The sequence below is a fragment of the Chamaea fasciata genome, unplaced genomic scaffold (assembly GCF_029207755.1).
Source record: "Chamaea fasciata isolate MVZ Bird 193981 ecotype frontalis unplaced genomic scaffold, bChaFas1.0.hap1 SCAF_8, whole genome shotgun sequence".
Taxonomy (NCBI): Eukaryota; Metazoa; Chordata; class Aves; order Passeriformes; family Sylviidae; genus Chamaea; species Chamaea fasciata.
The window spans coordinates 22,957,031-22,975,812 of NW_027094093.1; the positions used below are offsets into that span (position 1 = coordinate 22,957,031).

The 18,782-nt window shown below is 38.6% G+C and overlaps 1 protein-coding gene across 1 annotated transcript in view; it reads left to right on the plus strand.

Annotated features, from left to right (window-relative positions):
- The window catches only part of PLA2R1 (phospholipase A2 receptor 1), a 35,403-nt gene extending 19,079 nt beyond the window's left edge, over window positions 1–16,324 (plus strand). Inside the window, exons 17-29 of the mRNA XM_066190078.1 lie at window positions 1,610–1,674; window positions 1,997–2,100; window positions 3,417–3,559; window positions 4,350–4,467; window positions 5,250–5,380; window positions 5,861–5,996; window positions 9,439–9,677; window positions 10,206–10,374; window positions 11,285–11,425; window positions 11,873–11,989; window positions 12,420–12,596; window positions 13,209–13,238; window positions 13,456–16,324. Coding sequence (XP_066046175.1) covers window positions 1,610–1,674; window positions 1,997–2,100; window positions 3,417–3,559; window positions 4,350–4,467; window positions 5,250–5,380; window positions 5,861–5,996; window positions 9,439–9,677; window positions 10,206–10,374; window positions 11,285–11,425; window positions 11,873–11,989; window positions 12,420–12,596; window positions 13,209–13,238; window positions 13,456–13,673 — 1,788 coding nt within the window. The 3' untranslated portion in view covers window positions 13,674–16,324. The remainder of the gene's footprint in view (window positions 1–1,609; window positions 1,675–1,996; window positions 2,101–3,416; window positions 3,560–4,349; window positions 4,468–5,249; window positions 5,381–5,860; window positions 5,997–9,438; window positions 9,678–10,205; window positions 10,375–11,284; window positions 11,426–11,872; window positions 11,990–12,419; window positions 12,597–13,208; window positions 13,239–13,455) is intronic.
- The last annotated feature ends 2,458 nt before the right edge of the window (window positions 16,325–18,782 follow it).

An 18,782-nucleotide genomic window follows, 5' to 3' on the forward strand; every position in this document is an offset into this window, starting at 1 on the left:
AATTATGTATAATTTTTATTTTCTATTTAAGTAATTTTATATTAAAGCATGATGAAATAGATAAATCTATTTAAATCTATTTAAACCAATATAGCTTTGCAGAAAAAGGTTATGATGAACAGCAACAGAACTGACTGTGCTGTCTTGTCTTCTTCCACATCTACCAGAGACTGTGATGTGATATAATTACTTTGTTACTCAATTCTGAATATTTATGACTTTAAAAACTATATAAATTTAAAAATATTTATATTTTTCCAACTTAAGATCACTTAAAATGGATAATCGAATGCAGCTTTGAAGTCATGTTAATTTACTTGAGATCTTTTAAAAGTGAATTTATCATTAAATTAGTGGATATTTTTAAAGTTTATGAGCATTCTGTGATGAAGAAGCAAAGTTTAGTCTCCTGACATTGGAAATCAGCTTAACTTCCTAGAAGTTTTGTCTCAGAATACAATAGACACAGCTATTTTAAAGCCTGCTGGGTTTGGCTGAGCTTTCTCAGCATAGCCACGTTTGTCCCTGGGCGATTGTAACCATTTTCCTGTGGAAGTAGGAGTAAGTATGGCAATCACTAAAATAATACTCAGCAATCCAAATAGACTTTGCATGTGTCGTTTTAAAACTTGGTCAAAATTTCTCAGCATGGAATTTGGAATCACATTTTTCACTATTTCTTTAAAAATTGTAGGCTGAGTGCTGTGATTAGAAAGCATAAATTCAGGGGCCAGGCAATACCAAACCAGAGAACATTCCAGAGTCTTTTGTCAGAAATGTCTGTTTTCTTCATTTGGTATTGCTGAATAAGATGCGAGCTGGAGAAATCCTAACTGTAACTCGGAGGCTAGAGTGGAAGCACAACACAGGCTGGACTTCAGTTCTTTCTGACAAAAAATAAATGCTTTACAGATGCAAGGTGGCTTCTCTACTGTCCTGTACATTCAGTACTTTTTGTTTTTTCTTTTTCCAAAAGTCCCCAAACTGACTGAGTGGCTAACCTTGAAGTGAAGCCAATTCATAGCTTAAGCTAGAATCAATTCAACAAGCCGTAACACATGGCTGTTGGAAATACATTATTTCCATGGCTTTTCAATAACGCTTTGCCTTTTAGAAGCAAAGGTCTAGATCCTTTCATAAGAACAGCAATCAATCTGGAAAGCTTCTCTAGAAAACTCTGGTATGAACCATACAAAGTTAGTTAGTGTTCAGAAAGCATTTTGGTAACATCGAGGATTAAAGCTATATTGCTTCTTAAAGGAAATATTTGCTATTGTTTAATTTTAGGAATTGGGGGAAACAAATTCTGAAAAAAGATGAGAGTCTTTTCAAACCAAAAAGGCTTTAAATTCCTAAAACTGTAAATTCCTAGGTTACAGATGGCAAATCAGCAATCCTGTGGAAATGCAGGAGCTAAATCACACTCTACTCAAGTGAATAACCTCACTAAAGTTACATGAATTAACATGGGCAGGATTTAGCCCCTATTCTTCCCATTGGAACCCAATGGGGATGCTATTAGAATGAGCAGTCTGACTTTAGGTGTTTGTTAATGCATTGGTAGAAGGGCAACGGCATCTAAACACATGGCAAAAAATTTCTTTTATAGCTATCAAATAGTGATGTTCACTGGTGGATTGGACTGCACGCAGAAAACCTCAGTGATGAGTTTCGGTAAGAATTTGTCTATGCCACAGCTGCTGTGAGTTTTGTTTGGCATGCCCTACCCAGTATAATGGGCCAAAGCAGTTTGATGACTGAGTGGGATATTCAAGAGACAATTCCAATTCTCATGTAAATATCATTCAAAACAATATTGCTCTTAATTTATCTCCATATTGCAGTATTCCTTTTGACAGGGTTGTAGAAGACATTTATATTGACCCTGGTCACAGTGGTTGGTTGTTTGCTTTCTCCCTTGCATCTCCTTTTGAACCCTTTGATGGAGGGTGTAATTTTAGGTAAGTGAAACTTCATTCCTAATATTTCTGTGCAGCTGGAGAGATGAATCACCAGTAATGTACCAGAACTGGGATGAAGAGAGGGAAAGAGATCTGCAGAAACCAGGGAAAAGATGTGGCTTCATTTCATCACAAACAGGTTTCTTTTGTATTTCCTTTTGCTGCAGTAATTGTAACTTGATTTTGTTGTTGGCCAAAGGGTTTATATTTTTTTCCATTGCTTTTGAGAAATGCAATCTGTATAAAAGTCCTTTTCCATGTTCATAATTTGCATGACTGCTTCTGTGAGTAAGGAAAGAATAGTGAAATATCATTATTTCTATATTTTCTCTGAGCATGCTCAGAGACTAGGTTGTAGGTTTTAGAAGTATATTAATAGTTACAGCTCTCTAATGTCAAAACACAAAGATTCCAGTGATATCGATGCCTCAGTTTTAATTGGGCTTTTATGTGGAACAGCAATAATTTTAATGCATTGTTTGTGTTCACAGACAGTTATCTCATAACCAAATGACCCATATGGACTTAGCAACAATTTTTCCTACATCTATAAACTGTTTTTCTATCAGCACATGACTTTAAATACTCAGGTTTCTACCTTATTTTTGATCCCATAGCCAACCTGCTGAAGGATTTTTGGGTGCCATAATTTTGGTGCTAGCCTTTCAATCATGGCAAATTTCTATATTTTACTAGGGTATTAAAAAAAAAGTCACAGTGCTGCTGGTTTAGTGATTTCTATCATATCACAGTGTCTGTTTTCTGATGATCTGCAAGTCATATCATAAACTAAACATGTCAGGTTCCAAAGAAAATAAAAATATCCAGCTCTGTGTTTGTGAGAAGAGCTGAAAAAGATTAATTCATCTGCAGTCTTGTAATCCCAGCCTCAAAAGTCAAAACTGAGTAAACGTAAAACCTTTTTTTCCACACGTAATCTTGGGGTTTTCATTCATGACTCTTGAATGCTTGAATTTGCCATTGCCATATTTAGTATCAGATAAAAGGAAGAGATGCCCACCCTCCCCCCTCAGCTGGCCAAAGGTGGGGGCTGGCCAGAAATTTGTTGAGTTTCCTGAAAAGTGTGTTTTCCTCCTAAGCAGGTCAGCATTTTATATCATCACCTGGATCTTGCCAAAAATTTTCAATGTAAGGAAGTCAAATTATTTCATCTGGAAGGCTTTTTTTTTTTCTCCCTAATTTAGTTTTTTTAAAAAATGATGATATAGTCATATGCTATGTGACCCGGTGTAGAGAAATTGGGTTTACTTGATAAACTGACAATAAAAGTCTGTGCCCATGAGCCATCAAACCCACTGTAATGCAGTATGTCCAAATGTATTTGCTATAGAATATCTTTTTACTCAAACACTAAATAATATCTAAGCTATCTGAGAAAAAAGCCCTTTCCAATTCTCAAACTAACGTTGAAATGTGATTTTTCTTTTTGCTCAGGACTCTGGGGTGACGGAAATTGTACTGTTTCTCTTCCCTGTATTTGTAAACGTAAAATTCCAAAGAAGATAGAGAAAGAGACTCCAAAAGACACGAACCAACAAGAAGTGTGTCCCAAAGGCTGGTTGCACTTTCGATTCAAAGTAAAACCTTTTTTAATGCTGTTTCGTTGTTCAAAATGCATTCCATATGTAGGACAGAAATTGTACTTAAGGATTACTTAATAGCTGAAGATTTTCAGATTTTGAAAGCAGTGATGCCAAGATTTATTCCTGTTAAGTAACTGGCCACAGTTTAAGAAGTTGTCTTAACAAGGTGTTAAAAACTTTACTTTAGTTTCAGGGAGTAAATACTCATATATGCAAAAGCTATGCAATTGTATTTGTGCCTTTGCCATAAAAAGCCCGCTCCATCCTCTCCTTTCCACATATAACAATTCCAAGTGTCTTTTATGATCTCAAAAGAGGTCTCTAACCCCTTGATGTACTAAACGGATCCCTAATTGCTGCTGTCCTCTGAAACATGCTGTTTCAAATGGGCTTCATTAAAGATAATTATAAGCCAAAGTCTATTTGCAAATGAAGGTCAAAAGGTAACTATTTCATCTGGCTTCTCTTAAATGCATAAGTTCCTTAATAGCACCATGCATGGAGGTGGCTGAATTTATCCCAGTGCTCACTGCAGTGACTGCAAGGATAAATTTAACCTTGATTGTTTGCCTTGAAACAGCTGATTTGAATGGAATTCAGATCACAGCTGAAAACTAATACTGAGCATGCTGGAGATGTCCACGGCAGGACAGAAAACAGTGAAATATTTAACATTCAGTAATGGCATGTCAAATGTTTTACTGATCACTCTTCGTTGTTGATAGATTACTGGAGGACTGCAAACAAAGCAAGTATGTTTGATTGGTTTTGTTTTTTGAAACAGTGCTTTTTAATACAAATTCCAAAGGATCCAGAACATCTGAGAAACTGGTACTCTGCACAAGAATTCTGCAGCAACTATGATGGGTCACTTGCTATCCTGGAGGATGAACTGGAGCAAGGTCGAGTGCTGAAAATATTGTTTAATAAATAAAACGTCATCTTCATTAGGATGCTGTAGTAAAGTTTAATCTTGGATACAGATTTAGGAAAGAAGATTGTTCAGCGCTTATCCATGGTTCCACTGCTTTAAACACGTTAACATTTCTCTTTCTCAGTTTGCCAGAATTTAAAGGTCCACTGAGATGTATGACAGGTACATTTAAAGGAAGAATTGCAAATTCTTTTGTGCTTACCAGGCTTTAAAAATACTCCCAAAATGGAATACCCATTTAAAAATTTGCAATTTGAAATTCCTACCTTATTATCTCATTTTTATCTTTTAGTAATACTTAAAGTCTCATCTGTAGTATAGCACCAGCCTAGAACTGTCAGAGAAATAAATGCCAGCAAATTTGAAAATATTTATGAATCCTATTCATAAAAAATGTGTAGCTAAATTTCACGGACTTGTAAAACCACTTATTTGGATGTGGGAGCAATCTCACTGGCTATCTTGTGTTGAGAAATCTTTAACTAAACTGAGAAAAGCTTTTTCAATTGGACTATATTGTGGTTGGACTGGTATTATTAGCTAATGAACTAGATCCTAACCCAACTGAAATTAATCAATTTAAATGAATTTATAGCTAGATGATACTGAAATGCCGCTCATTGTTATTTTCTAGTAACTATGAAACATCCTTGATTGGAAATTAATTTTTTCAATGCTTTAGTGTGTTGCAAGAGACTTTATCTATTCCTACACGCTTACTGGATTTTTTGTTTCTGTTTCATTTTCCAGCTTTCATAACAATGAATCTATATGGGTGGAAAACTAATGTTTGGATAGGTTTCCAGAGTGACGATTATGAAAAACAGTTGAATGAAAATCCTCAAATGTATTCCAACTGGTCACCAGTTGAAGTAGTGGATGTGAGTATTTTCAGGGGGTTGTGACATTGAGAAGTTGATTTTATCCATAAAAATCATGACTTCTATAAGACAGGGCCAAAGTTGTTACCACAGTTCAGGCTGCTCTTAATTTTTGCAACTTCAAAGAGCTGTGGGCACAGATTTACAGGCATGGCTAGAAGTAGCAAACAAGGCACCATTGAGACAGATATTTACATAATTTATTGCTCTACTCACATTCTCTTGCAGCTGGTTTTAAGCAGCAAATTTGGAATTATGTAGTTAGTATTGGATGCTTGGTTTGAGCAAATCTTGGGAACAAGATTATGAATTTCCTATTTTAATACATTGTTTGGCAATTTACCTGAATGATTGTTATAGAGACTTTGAGATAATTCCCCTATTTAGGAAAATTTTATTCTCCTAAATTTGATGTAATAATTATGCATTGTTTTACAAGGTGTATTTTTAAACTAATATAACATTCTGTATTGATTGCAGAGACAGCATTTTAACATTCAAGAGCAACTTCCACTGTGTACATTGGTATCAAATAACCCTAATTTTTATTTCACTGGAAAATGGTACTTAGAAAACTGTCAGAAAAAATATGGTTTTGTCTGCCAAAAGACTCGGGGTAAGATTTTGTCTTGCTTAGCTTCTGTTCTCTTTTCTTGCTATATAGAATTTTTCTTACTTTGTATCTAGAAGCAGCTTTATGTGAGTCTCGTAAAACAAGGAACATAAAAGATTTCTAAGATAGTTTGCTGTTTAGACAGACTAGCTCTACACTGTTTAATAAAACAATACCTGGGATGTAGAAGTAATTGCTAAAAAATATTCTGTTACTAAGTTTCCTCCTAGCATTCTGTAGTATATCTTTGAATTAGAAATAGAGATGAAATTTCCTATTTCCTCTCATGGCTGCAGAGTAACCACATGAAATTACAAAAGGCTAAACTGAAGGTCATTTTGATGAAAATATGACTTAGAGTGGGGGGTTGGGACTTGCAGTGTTAGATCAGAAGAGACTCTAGAAAATGTGTTTTTCTAAATAGTGTGGACCCGGCTGGCTTCTCGAATAGAGCATGGCTTCTCTTTTCTAGTACCACACTTCTCTAAGTGTGAAGTACCGTAAAGTTCCTTGCCAGGAGCAGGAAGTGTTTGGGAGGAACATGGCTCGCTGTGTTTCCTCAAGCCACGTCCCGGGGTTGCCTCTCTCCCTGGGAGCCCCTTCCCTGGAGCTCCGCCAGCAGCTCGGTGCCAGCACACGGCGCCCCAATACTCCGGCAGCACATCAGTGACCCTGGAGCCAAGGGAGGACTGTAATCTGAGCCTCTGAGGAGTCTCCTTGGCAGCAGCTGCCTTTACTGCGGGGGTGGTTTTGTATGGCTCAGCTCTATGTTATATTGTCACCCCTAAATTTAACCCTAAAATAAAGAGACAGCACTCTGCTGCTACTGCTGCTGCCTGGGAGGGTTGGCACGGCCGGTTGGGAAGCAGAACAAGTACAAGCTTTGGGCAGTGCTGACGTGTGGCTCAAGCAAAGTGTAGCTGGAGTTTGCATCTTTTATTGGGAACTACAGTTGCGGGAAGGGCTGGAGTGATCCTGTACACGGCGCCGAAAAAGTAAAAAATGTGCTTTCCTGCTGGTTTGTTTCAGTTACATCCCAAACATTTGTATTTTAACCCCTTGCTGCTACTTGAGACAGGTGGAGAAAGCGTGGAAAGGCAGGAAGGAAAAGAGTAGCCTTATGGTGGCTGGGATTCTGACGAGGATTTGGGCTGCAGTGGGTGCTCAGGATCCTACCCACGTTTCCCAGCTGTGTCACTGAAAGTTGGGAACAAAACTCTCCAACACCATAATTTCAGTATTAGAAAGCTGCATTACTTTATTTCGGCGCCAGGCGTGCAGGGAGTATCTCCTCCTATTCCATGCCCTGCAGCCAGCCAACAGCCTAGTTGAAATCTGTGAAACTTATACATATTCATTACATTTCCCCAAACTCATACATATATGCTAAACGTTCCCGCGAATTCTTTTGCATATTTAAAACACTTCTTGGAGTTTATTTACATTAGAGCAGGGGTCTTATGAGGGTCTCTGGTGGCCATTTGGGGAACATCCCATTCCTCTAATTATCCTTCTTTGGTCATAGCCCTCCAAAAAAGTTTACCTGTTTGGAATGAATCCCAGTGATGTGGGCTGATCAAGATATACCTTGGTATTGCTCAGGCCCACAGTCTTTATGACCATTTGCACACGCTAATAGGAGACTAAGCATTGTCGCTTAAAGCTGAAGGAATTCACAGGATTTAAATTCTATTTGTTATAATTGAGGACTTTCCCAGCAGGGAGGTGAATCTGAGAGTGGCCTATGGGCCTGGCTGTAGTGCAGCTCAGCACTGCCCCATGCATAGCAGAGTCCTCCTGGGTTAAATAGACCATCCTGCCTCCCCAGTGGGACACCCATGGCACTATCCCAAACTATCAGGCCGTTCAGTTTGCTAATTCAGCAGAAAACTTCCCTATATTTTTTTCATCTCCTGCTTTACTTATTTATTTTGTCTAATTAATCTCATTTTCTGCAGCTTTTTACAGGCTGTGTCAGCTTTGTGCAGGGCCAAGCGAACACCAGACCAAAGAATTTGCAGCAGGAAGAGCAGAGAAGCAAGGAAGGGAGTAGTGAGACAGCCTCTTGCTGGCAGTAGTGAACTGCTAAATTTGCTCAAGTGTCCAAACAGATGTGTCAGTTCCTGGAAAGATGAGCTGGTGCTTTGCTTCTGCCGTTCTGCCTGCATTCCATTTCCCCTTTTTTGAATTATTTTCTGAAGGAGACTAAAATGAAAGAAAGCAGCAGGGGTTTTGAACTGAGCTCTGATCTCTCAGTGATGCTTGACTTGTTGTGTCAGTGATTTACAGCATTTTCTGCCTTTTTTTAAGCAGTGACACACACTGCAATCTGGAACAAAACAGGGTGCTTCAGTTAGCTCAAGAGCAGAACTTTTTCCTGTTTAGAAATTTTTAATTTTAAATGGTTTGTAATGACAAGTAATAAATTAATTTACTGTTTTAAGCTCTTTGTTATCACTCCTCCTCCTCTCTTAGTCGTAAAGGGAACCAAGTCTAAAAACATTTTACCTTGCAGCAAAGCAACCACTTCATTCTATAATCACACAGAAGCTTTACAGTGAGAAATAATTAATCCAAACTGACGAACAGGATCAAAACTGTAGCATTTTTTGAAGTACACTGAAAGCATTCACACACATTAGCAAAGGCATTTCCTTTCTGTAAGAGAGTGAGTGAAGCAGCATCACAGACTGAGCTGGGGTGAGATGGTCTCTGTTTTCTGCTTTTTTTTTTTTTTTTTTTTTTTTTTTTTTATCATGGGAGACACTCTCTCTCTGTCTTAAAGCTAAAAACCCTGCTTCTTCCTTTTGTTGTTTTGGACATTTCTGTGTTAGTTCATCATCAAAAAGAGATTTAAGTCTCCATGCAGAGAGGATTTCTGTTTAAATGCCACACTGTGATCTTCTTGCATGGGTTAATGTATATTATAGATGAGCTCAAGAAGCTCCCAAGCATGCACTTTGTTATCCTATTGGCAATATCACTTATTTGAGGCCAGGTCTTATGATGTAAGCTTATTGTGAAAATTACTATTAATAACAATAACTCAAAAAAGAGGTAACCTAATTTACATGCAAGGTATGTGGGGATAAAAATGCTCTGCAGCCCACTGCTACTGGACATTTGGGATATGCCCAGATCCCAGGTGATTTCGTACTGACCTCCAAAGATGCAGTCAAGTGGAACTAACTTCATTCAGATTTGGGGGGTTTTTTTAATACATTAAACCCAGTCATTCCTGTGATGAGTTTTGTGATAGAATTTCAGATACTATTCAAGTAGTCATTGTCTCTTTCTTTTTAAATTTCACAGTGCCTCCCTAAAACCGAGGAGTTTGCAATTTTTTAATTTGTTTGCAATGATAGTTCTGACTTTTTTAGGAGCTACTCAGCTGTGATCAAGTCTTCTTTTTTAAAAACAAGTTCTTTATTTCTGTTTATAACAGACGCATCCAGACATCTTATCAATGCATCTGAGATGTATCCTGTGCCAGATACCTTAGAATATGGGAACAGAATGTATAAGCTAATAAGTGGGAATTTCACATGGTCTTCAGCTCTACAAGCCTGCATAGCACACGGTGCAGAGCTGGTGAGCATTACAGACCAGTACCACCAGGCTTTCCTCACCGTCATCGTCCATCGCCGAGGGTACAGCCACTGGATCGGCCTCTTCACTGCTAACGTATGTAGGAGACTCCCTGGCTGGGAATGCAAAGGAGATTTTCCAGTAACAATCTAGTGAGCTGTGTCATTGATTTCAAGTCACAGAAAATTTGCATCTGGAGATGAAACCCTGGAAAATTTGAGCCTTAAATTTCCTTTTGTTTTCCTTTTTTTCTTGTAACATAATTGTGTAAGTCCAGTGAGAGCCAGTTTGGTACATTGACTACTGAAAACTAAAAGCCATAGAAAACTTTTAAAAATGTGGGGAAAAAAATCTCTTGTAATGTTGGCATTGAAATTTCGTTGTTTCATTTGTAGTAGCCCAATGGCCCAAATAACTGCTTGCTGAAAACAGAAAACTAGATGTAGTTTGTGGTCTTCCAAAAGTGAGTTGGGAGGACCCTTGGCTCTGCCTTTTGTTGATCATTGCTGGGCCTTTAGAAAATTAAGACATTCTGTAATACCTGGTGAGAATGCCTCCAAAAGAAGATTGACTTGTGTGGTGCTAAAGTATATCAGAAAGATAATCTGAAATTTGTTTTGGCAGAACGGGCTTAACTTTGAATGGTCAGATGGGACCAGGTCTTTGTTTACCTTCTGGGAAGACGACGAGTCCCAGGCCTTTGGCAGCTGTGTTTACATTGATACTTCAGGGCACTGGAAAAGCGCAAATTGTGAACAATCTCTGCAAGGAGCAGTTTGCCATGTGCCACCTAGTAAGTCAGTCAAGGTTTATATTAAATCTTTGCATCTGCAAATGTGTGTACTGACAGTGGAAATATGTGAAAGGAGGTTAATTGGTAAGAGGTTAAGAGATATTAAGCAAGGCTGACTGTTACTTAAAACTGAAGTATTTTTCTCTGTATTTCCTATTTGTGCAACCATTCTTTTTCCAATAAAATATTGGCCATGGGGTCTTATCTGTAGGAGAATGGAAAAAGAACTTTCATAATAGAAAAGAAACAGGAAAATTACTTACTCTGTCTCTTCAGTGAACACTTCACATCTGTGAAAAAATGAGGATTGCTAATGACCTAGCTTGAAAGGAAATAAATCCAGTTTGCTTAAATTAACTGTGGGATGTGAGAAGGGAAGCATTTAGAGCGAAGTGAAAAATTAATCATATCTTCACTGATCAACACATCAAAGACTGTGCAATTTTTTTTAGTAAAGCTAAGAATATTTTTCTGTATCCTAAAATATGTTGTGTTTCCTGCAATGCTCTGTCAGTCACCTGGGCTTCAGTGAAATCCAGAATTCAGGTCTGGAAGTCCATTTAGTGCCAGACTGCAGGATCTTGTGGCAGCATCCACTTCTTCAGATAGTTCCTGTTCAGTGGTGTTGGTCACCTGGGCCCCCTGATTAGCTCATGACCTCCTCTGCGCATCACTATCAGTTAGATTGTCCTGATCCTGCTGTTGTAATCCAGCAAGATCTTTGATCAGAAATAAAATCAGCTGTACTCATTTAATACAAATATATGCAACCACTAGATTTTCATTTTGAAAAAACTGAGGCATAACACAATACCGTGCTTATTAGCATTACTCCAAAACAGTGTGTGGTATGTTATATTAATGTGTATTTTGTTGTGCCAATAAAGCTGTGCTGTTATTTCTATCACAGAAAAGAAACTCGATGCCTATAAAGGCTTATGCTCAGAAAAAAATGTACCCTGGATCAAATTCAAAAACAGTTGCTACAGCTTTTCCACAGTTCTTCAGGGCATGAGTTTTGATACAGCACATGAGGTCTGCAAAAATCAAGGTAAGGGATTATTTTGTAGCTACCAAATGTCATTGTGATATTTTAAACCAATATTTATTTTCTGAAATGTCTGAAATCGTGGCATATGTTTTCTCTGTTTCAAAATAACGATAGTGGAAGTCATAAGCCAACTATGAGATTGGAGGCAGCATGCATCAAAAAAATGTTCCTTTCCGTGTGAAAATACTGGTTTCTCCAGTAAAATATAACGTGAATTTTTTTCCCTTTAAATTTGTTTTAAAGTCATGTGAGAAGAGTTTTGTATTTGCTTGAGCATTTTCCCATTAATTACCAATTTAAGAACTTACAATGTAAAACTAGACTTTTCAAGCTCTTCAATTAAGCCTCATAATGTTAACTTTTTGAAATACAGTGTTACATTTTAATGGTTTTTGAAATACAGTGTTACATCTCAAATTGATAATTTGTTCTGTGTTTAATTTGAAGGATCAGATCTTCTGACTATTCAAGATGAAGATGAAAATGCCTTCATTTTGGAAGAATTACACAGTTTTGGCTATTCTGTACAAATGGTTTGGTTGAACATTCTGCTTGTTACAGACAGTAAGTTTGGGGAAGAATAGAACTGCATGTAAGAATCTGATTTGGGTTTTGGTTATCTTCCAAAAACCATTTCCAATTACCATTTTTCAAAACATTTTTCTCTTTTGAGATTTTGTTCACTGATTTGTGATGTAGTAAAACCAGTGAGACTTTCTGCAATGGTTGCCAGTATTCTGAATACTCAGTAGGCATACACGCATGTAAATGCCTTTTTTTCCTTCTTAAAGATACACTACAGACTGTCTTCTGTGTTAACTACATAGGAGGTTTTTAAATCCTTCAAGAAAAGAAAGTAATACAGTGGCCAAACAGACAAAATCCTGGTATTTTGTAATAACATATTTTTCATGTGAGGGTAAATCTAGCTGAAACAGAAATATTTCTCAAAATATTATTCTATTTTGTATTAACTTTAAACTTCTGCCCATAGATGAGACAGTCTCCTGGTCTGATGGTTCTCCTTTAAATTATTCTAACTGGGGCATCAGAGAGCCTGAATTTGATAATCTCAAAGGGAATTTCTGCATCAGCTTGAGGACCACAGATGGAGTCTGGCAGTTATCTCCATGCAGAGAAAAGAGGGGTTTTGTATGTAAAATGGATGCAGGTACGTGCTGCCGTAAAAGAAGGCAATTCTGTCCTTATAACCGTTGTTGTACTTGTTCCTTGTTGCTTGCTTACTTGGTGTCAATTTTCATTAAATTAATCCTGTCCCTTGGCATTGGGGAAAAAAGTACCTCTAAAAGCCCCAGGCAGCTGGGGTGACCTCCCTTTGGGGAACCTGGGCAGCCACTGCTGACTGCAGGAGCCTTCCTGTGGCATCAGGGTGACCTCCACGGCCCCCACCAAGAGGGAAGGTCACAGGGCACGTGGGAGCCCACACAAAATCACTGCTGGACCCACTAACCAGACTGATCTGCCTCTGCATGGTTCTGTTCATGAATTTGTGCTTTAAAAAGTGGGTAAAGGCCCACTTTTCATTCTCATCCTTGCAGGAATGCCATTTAATATATTCCACCAAATTAAAGGGATTTTAAATAACATACTAGATTATGTTTAACTTGGCCTGTTGGAATAGCATTGACATGAGTCAAATTAAACAAAGAATAGCCTATTCTTGTTGGTTTTAGGTAGATTGTCTTTTCAGTATCCATTTTAAACTGAATATACATAATAACCTCTGTGGGTCATTTTGTGACTCTTCTGGGTTTTATTTCAGATATTGATACAACAGAATCCTCTGAAAAAGGTAAACTCTGTACTTTTTTAATAAGGAATAATACACATTTTGAGCTGATATTTTGAGAAATAATATTTTTCACTGTTGAACCTGTAATTTGAAATGTGTGACATATAAGAAGTAGTAATGTTTTCCTAAAAAGAGCTATATGTTTATATTTTGAATTACTTATAATTGTAGCTATATCTGCTACATATACTTAACAATTTCTGTTCTTCCCTTTCAGCATCCTACAGTGGGCTTGTAGCTCTGGCTGTTCTTGTGACATTGGTGATGTTGGCTGCCATTTCCCTTTTCTTGTGGTGCCTGCACAAAGAGAATAACCAGCTCTTCCGCAGGATACTGTGGGTCAGAAACGCCTATTTGCCACAGGTTAATGCTGATAGTCCTACTTTGGAAGAAAGCATCCTCATTTCTGACTTTGAGAGAAGTGAGAACAACTAACTGTTCAGAAGTAGCAAGTGGCCTTGTCTTCCATGTGAAACTTCACAACCTACAGTGGTTTTCTCATTCTCGAGAGTCCCTCGGAGTGCCCATATCCTGAGAAACCCTCATGGCCATCAGTATCAATGCTGGAGGAGCTCCCTACCCTGGAGAGCTTTTGCTTTGTGGCAGGATGAGGTGAGAACGCAAGGCAGAGCCATGGAGAAATTTTCTTCTCTGGGACAAGCCAGGAATTGAAAATACTCACAGACGATAAACCTCCAACCACTCACTTGGAGCAGTCATGTTTGAGGTCCCAGAGCAGTGGGCATTGTCATGCGACTTTTTCCTTTGAGAATGTATGAGCCTGTTTTGTTTTTATACTTTGCAGAACCTGCTTATGAGCTGGCATTAAAATTTGGCCTTGAATTTAGGAACTCTGAAATATATTCCAAGGATTATGGGGAAGACTTTGTTTTTGTTTTTTCCCTGGCAAAATGAACGTTATTTTTCCTGCAAAATGAACAGTGATTTTTCCAGACAATAGATTATTGACACATTGATTTCCAAGCTTGCAGGGAGATGAAGTCACTCTTAGACTTGAGACTGCCAGAGTTTTGGTAGTTTGGCCTGTGATGCCTAATTCATGTTATAAAATAAATTCATCTGGAGATATAATGGCTTATGGGCTTTGTCATCCTGAACTTATTTGAGATGCATCCAGCATCCTATTAAAGATTTATCTATGTCATCCCTCACCTAGATTATTTCAGACATGGAATCCCATCAGCCTTCATTAAAAACATTTTCGGGTAATACCTATTTGAAGAAAAAGCCTCTCTTATAAGTCTTTCTGAAGGTGTGGAACAAATGGCTTTACTGTTCACCTCCAGTGTTCCTGTGAGCAGTATTCAGGGACACTCTGCTCTCCCAAGCTGACATGTGGGTGACATGTGGGGGAGCCTCCTTGCTGTTCCCAAAGTCCTCTAACCCCATGTAGCAGATACTATCCCTTTCAGTGTTCGTACCATGGTGCTAAGAAAGAAGATGAATTTTGCTGACCCATTGCTCTGCAGGCTGATGCTTGTGAAGGAGCCAGCTCAGGTCTCTGTGCTGTTGCAGTTGCAGCAGTCCAGGACAGAAATGTTTACTCTCCCTGGGATTTCCGCCACCGCAACTAGTCCTCCACCCACTTCTCTGAAAACATCTGAGAGCTTCTCAGGGATTTTACTTTTTATTTTTATTGCAGTGTGGAAAAACAAACATTTAGCAATGGTGACTTCACAATGGATTTAGTGTCATTTCCACCATCTCTAAAAGCTGCTGCAAAGGGCTACATTGGTTTTTCTGTTTCTCAGTTTCCTTGTTTTAAGGTGACTCATTCTAAAAACTTTGCAAAAGCCCTGAGATGGAGGTATGTTCTTCAGACTTAAGCAAGCAGCTAAGGCCAACTAAAATATTTTAACGCAATATTTGTGCACATGCACAGGAATGTATGACTGCCTTTTAGTTAGATTCCACATGGCCAAAAATTGCCTGTTGATGCCATAATTATGTGTAGGGCTAAAATTAAAATTTGTTTCATACATAGAATATTTCTGTGCTGGTTTACAGAACTGGTTTACTCTTTTTGATGACTTCTCAGGTTGTAGCTATCACAAGTTCTTAATCTGATTTTTTTCTATCATATAAAATATAAATAGCTTTTCTGTGTACATTCTGTCTTGAGGTTTGACCCCATACATTAGTCTTCAGTAATATTTTTAAAGTTTTGGTTTAGTCCTCTAGATTTTTCTATTGGACTGGTTTTATTTGCAGTTCACAGTTAGAGTTTGGAGACTGCAACTTTTTGAATACAATTTCCAGATAATCTGTTGCTTATACGTATTAACTGTGATAGCTTTTTACCACCAAAAGAAAAAAAAGCTTATGACCTCTTCTTTCCCCATTGCTATTTTACCTATTCGAAATACAGCTGGAGGAGCTTAAACCAACAAACCCCTTTCATCCCATTCACTGAGAAGTGTGTAAATGCTGCCTTTTTACAGTGCAGCAAGCAGAGTGGCTTACAGGGTGGTTTTTGTTTGCAGGAGTAAGCTGTGTCATCTCTGAGGACATGTATTTATTGGGCTACAATGCTGTTGATAAGACTCTGGTCAGATTTTAATGTGGTTAATGAAGCAGTATTTTTTCACAAAACTTGACATAGATGTTTTGTCAATTTTCCTTGAAGTATGTTTTATTCCTTAAAATACATCTGAAGGGTAATGGCATAATCAATAAACCTAACCTCAAAATAGTGATTGTTGATTAATGTTGATGTAGATGAACTTGTATTAAAGAAAAAAAAAGTTCAAGCAGTGTTTCCCTGCAACTTTGAAATGGTTTTGAAGAAACAGACTCTTAGATATTTATTTTCAAATCTTTCATCATTTAACTTTTTATAACTGCAGATATTATTCACTCAAGAATGTAATCAATGATTGCTTTCTAGTCTTCCTTCTGGATTTTGTTGTCAATGGCTTTCAATTGTTTTCCCTTAATCAGAGGTCTCCTATACTGTCCCTGATCAGAGTGTGTGGTGACTGTGTTTTTATTGCTGACCTTGATGACATTGGTAGTGACAGTCACTGTATTATTTCAACTGAAAAATTAAAGCATGACTAATAGTTGTCCGTGCTGTAATTTTTCTTGAATCTTTCCTCAGCTTTACTAAGAGGAGAGGCTTTAGTGTCTCATAAGAGCAGTGCCCAGGCTTTGCACTGGCTCATCCTGTGTGAGGACAGCTGGCTCCAGCCTCCTGTTCAGGCTGTGTCTGGACTAGTCCTGGGCGTTGCACAGGATCTCTACACACAGGGTGGTCTGGGCATTTCTCAGGGCATGGATGAGGATGCCCCAGAACATGTGTGCAAGAGGTGCTGGAAGGAGATGGGAGCCAGAGCACCCACAGAGTAAGGATGGTGGATGGAATCACAGCATTAATTTACAGATATTCTCCCAGCCTACTGCCTATTCCCTGCAGTAGTGAGCTGAGGCCACAGGGATGAGTGATGGGCTGGAGGAATTTTCCTGCTGAATTGTGGAGGGTGTGTTGAGTGGGAGCCTATTTTGATCTGCCACAAATGAGGTAGAGATGAATGGACTGCAGCGCAGCAGCTTCCATGGATAGCACCGACATGCTTTGTGTGTCCAAGAACTGGATTCAACTGGGCCTGAATGGGCTATTGAATGTTGCGGGGTTTTTGCCATGTTTGCTTCTTTCAATGTTCTTGCCCAAACAGAAGTGTTAAATCTTTTCATACCACATCTTTATTGGGTGATGGAAGGGTATCCCCAGCAGAGACAGGTACATTCAGGTCAACATGACAAACTTTGTCTGGCAGATATTGGGGTTTGTCAAAATTCCATCTGCTTGTCTTTGCAGATGCTATTCCAGGAGAAAATTTACCTCCTGATCCCTTTAGCAATCCTTGCAGCATGTCTCTGAGGAAAAGAGATATTCAATGCAACTGCCACAACCCAGGTGGACACAAATCTTTGATGGGAACATTTGTATGCGGGAGATGCCCAGCATGACTAGGCACACCAAAGGGTTGTTGTGGCACAAGGTTTTAAGTGGGCAGCATGACTCCTCAGCAAAGTGCTTTCTGGCTGTGCCTCTCCTGGGCACTTCCCTTCCTTGTGCAGGGATCCTCCTCCCTTCTGTTCTCCTGCCTCCACTACCTTCACACACACACACACTTGTGCAGGTGGGACATGACAAAGGAGCCATGGGCTGTTTGAAATCTGTGCTGTACAGTCCAGAGGGACCATAGGGAAAAAATAAGGGTTTGCATGCTCTGTGACACCTGACCAGCTCTGGTTCCCAAGGCACCATTTCACAAACTCCCATTTAATTTAACCCCCTGCTTTTTTTCTTTCATCATGTTACCCCTCCCTCAGTGTAGTAACAGGGATCCTCAGTCTCTTACAATAATAAACCCACTGTAATGAAAACCATGCCATACGCTTCCTCCAGAGCATTTACTTGGTTAAAAGCTAAATTGCACACATTCAACAACTGGGCTCTAAATCCTCAGCTAAAAACAAAAGCCAACAAAAAAAAAAAAAAAAAAAAAAAAAAAAAAACCAAAAAAACACCCACAAAAAAAAAAATAAATAGAGGCCTCTACTTGAGCTATAATAATATTATATGTCCTTTGGTAACTGGTGGACTGTTGGTTTTAAACCCCTGCAGGCCAGCAGTGATATCTTCCAATCTGGTGCAGCCCCGATGCAGATGTGTGAGTAACCACCAGGAGCAAACCCACAGGCGTCCTCGCTGTTCTGGGATGGAATGAATTAAGGTGGATCGTGGTGCTTGGAAACACAGTCAGTCTCGATTTGGCCAGTAGATGGTAGTGGTACACAAAGCTGAAAAAAGAGCTGTGCAAGAGAAAATATCACAGGGATTTGCTCTGGATCCTTTTGAAGTTTAGTTAAGCAAGCAGCAAAACTCCCGAGTCACAGGACAGCAAATAACCCTGTGGGTTCTGAGCCCTGACCACATCGTTACAAAACTGTTTAGACAGCTTTCCAAGTCTCAGTGTTCCTTCTCAGCTACTTTAATGGGATGCATTGAAGTGCTCAGAAAGGGATAATGCAAGTCCTTACATTGGTGTGTGGGCTTTTCATTTCTATGCTGAGTAAAGTGAAAATCCACTCGGGTTCCTAAGTAATACATAAAATATCTTTGTGGTATATTTTGATTCTGGTGCCTTTCATGGAAAGGCAACTCACTGAAAATGCTTCAGCTGTGTATTTCTCTGGATTTATTTTAATATTTTATTTCTTGACTGCATCAGTACAGGCATTCGCTTACTACTTTCCAGGGGAAATGAAAAATTAAGACATAGAAATGACTGCATGAGGGATCATTCCACTGCACTGTTGAAAGTAGATTTATTTTCTCCTTCTCCCAATTTTTTCTCTAAGTTGCCCAAAGGATAAGAGTTCGTGAACCCTTTCTATATCCATTATCTTTATGCAGGATGACCATGATTTGCATTTAGATATTAGAAACGTAATGATAAAAAACGGGCACTGAGGATAATTTTGTAATAAAGCCTCACTTCAAAGTCTTAGTTCTTG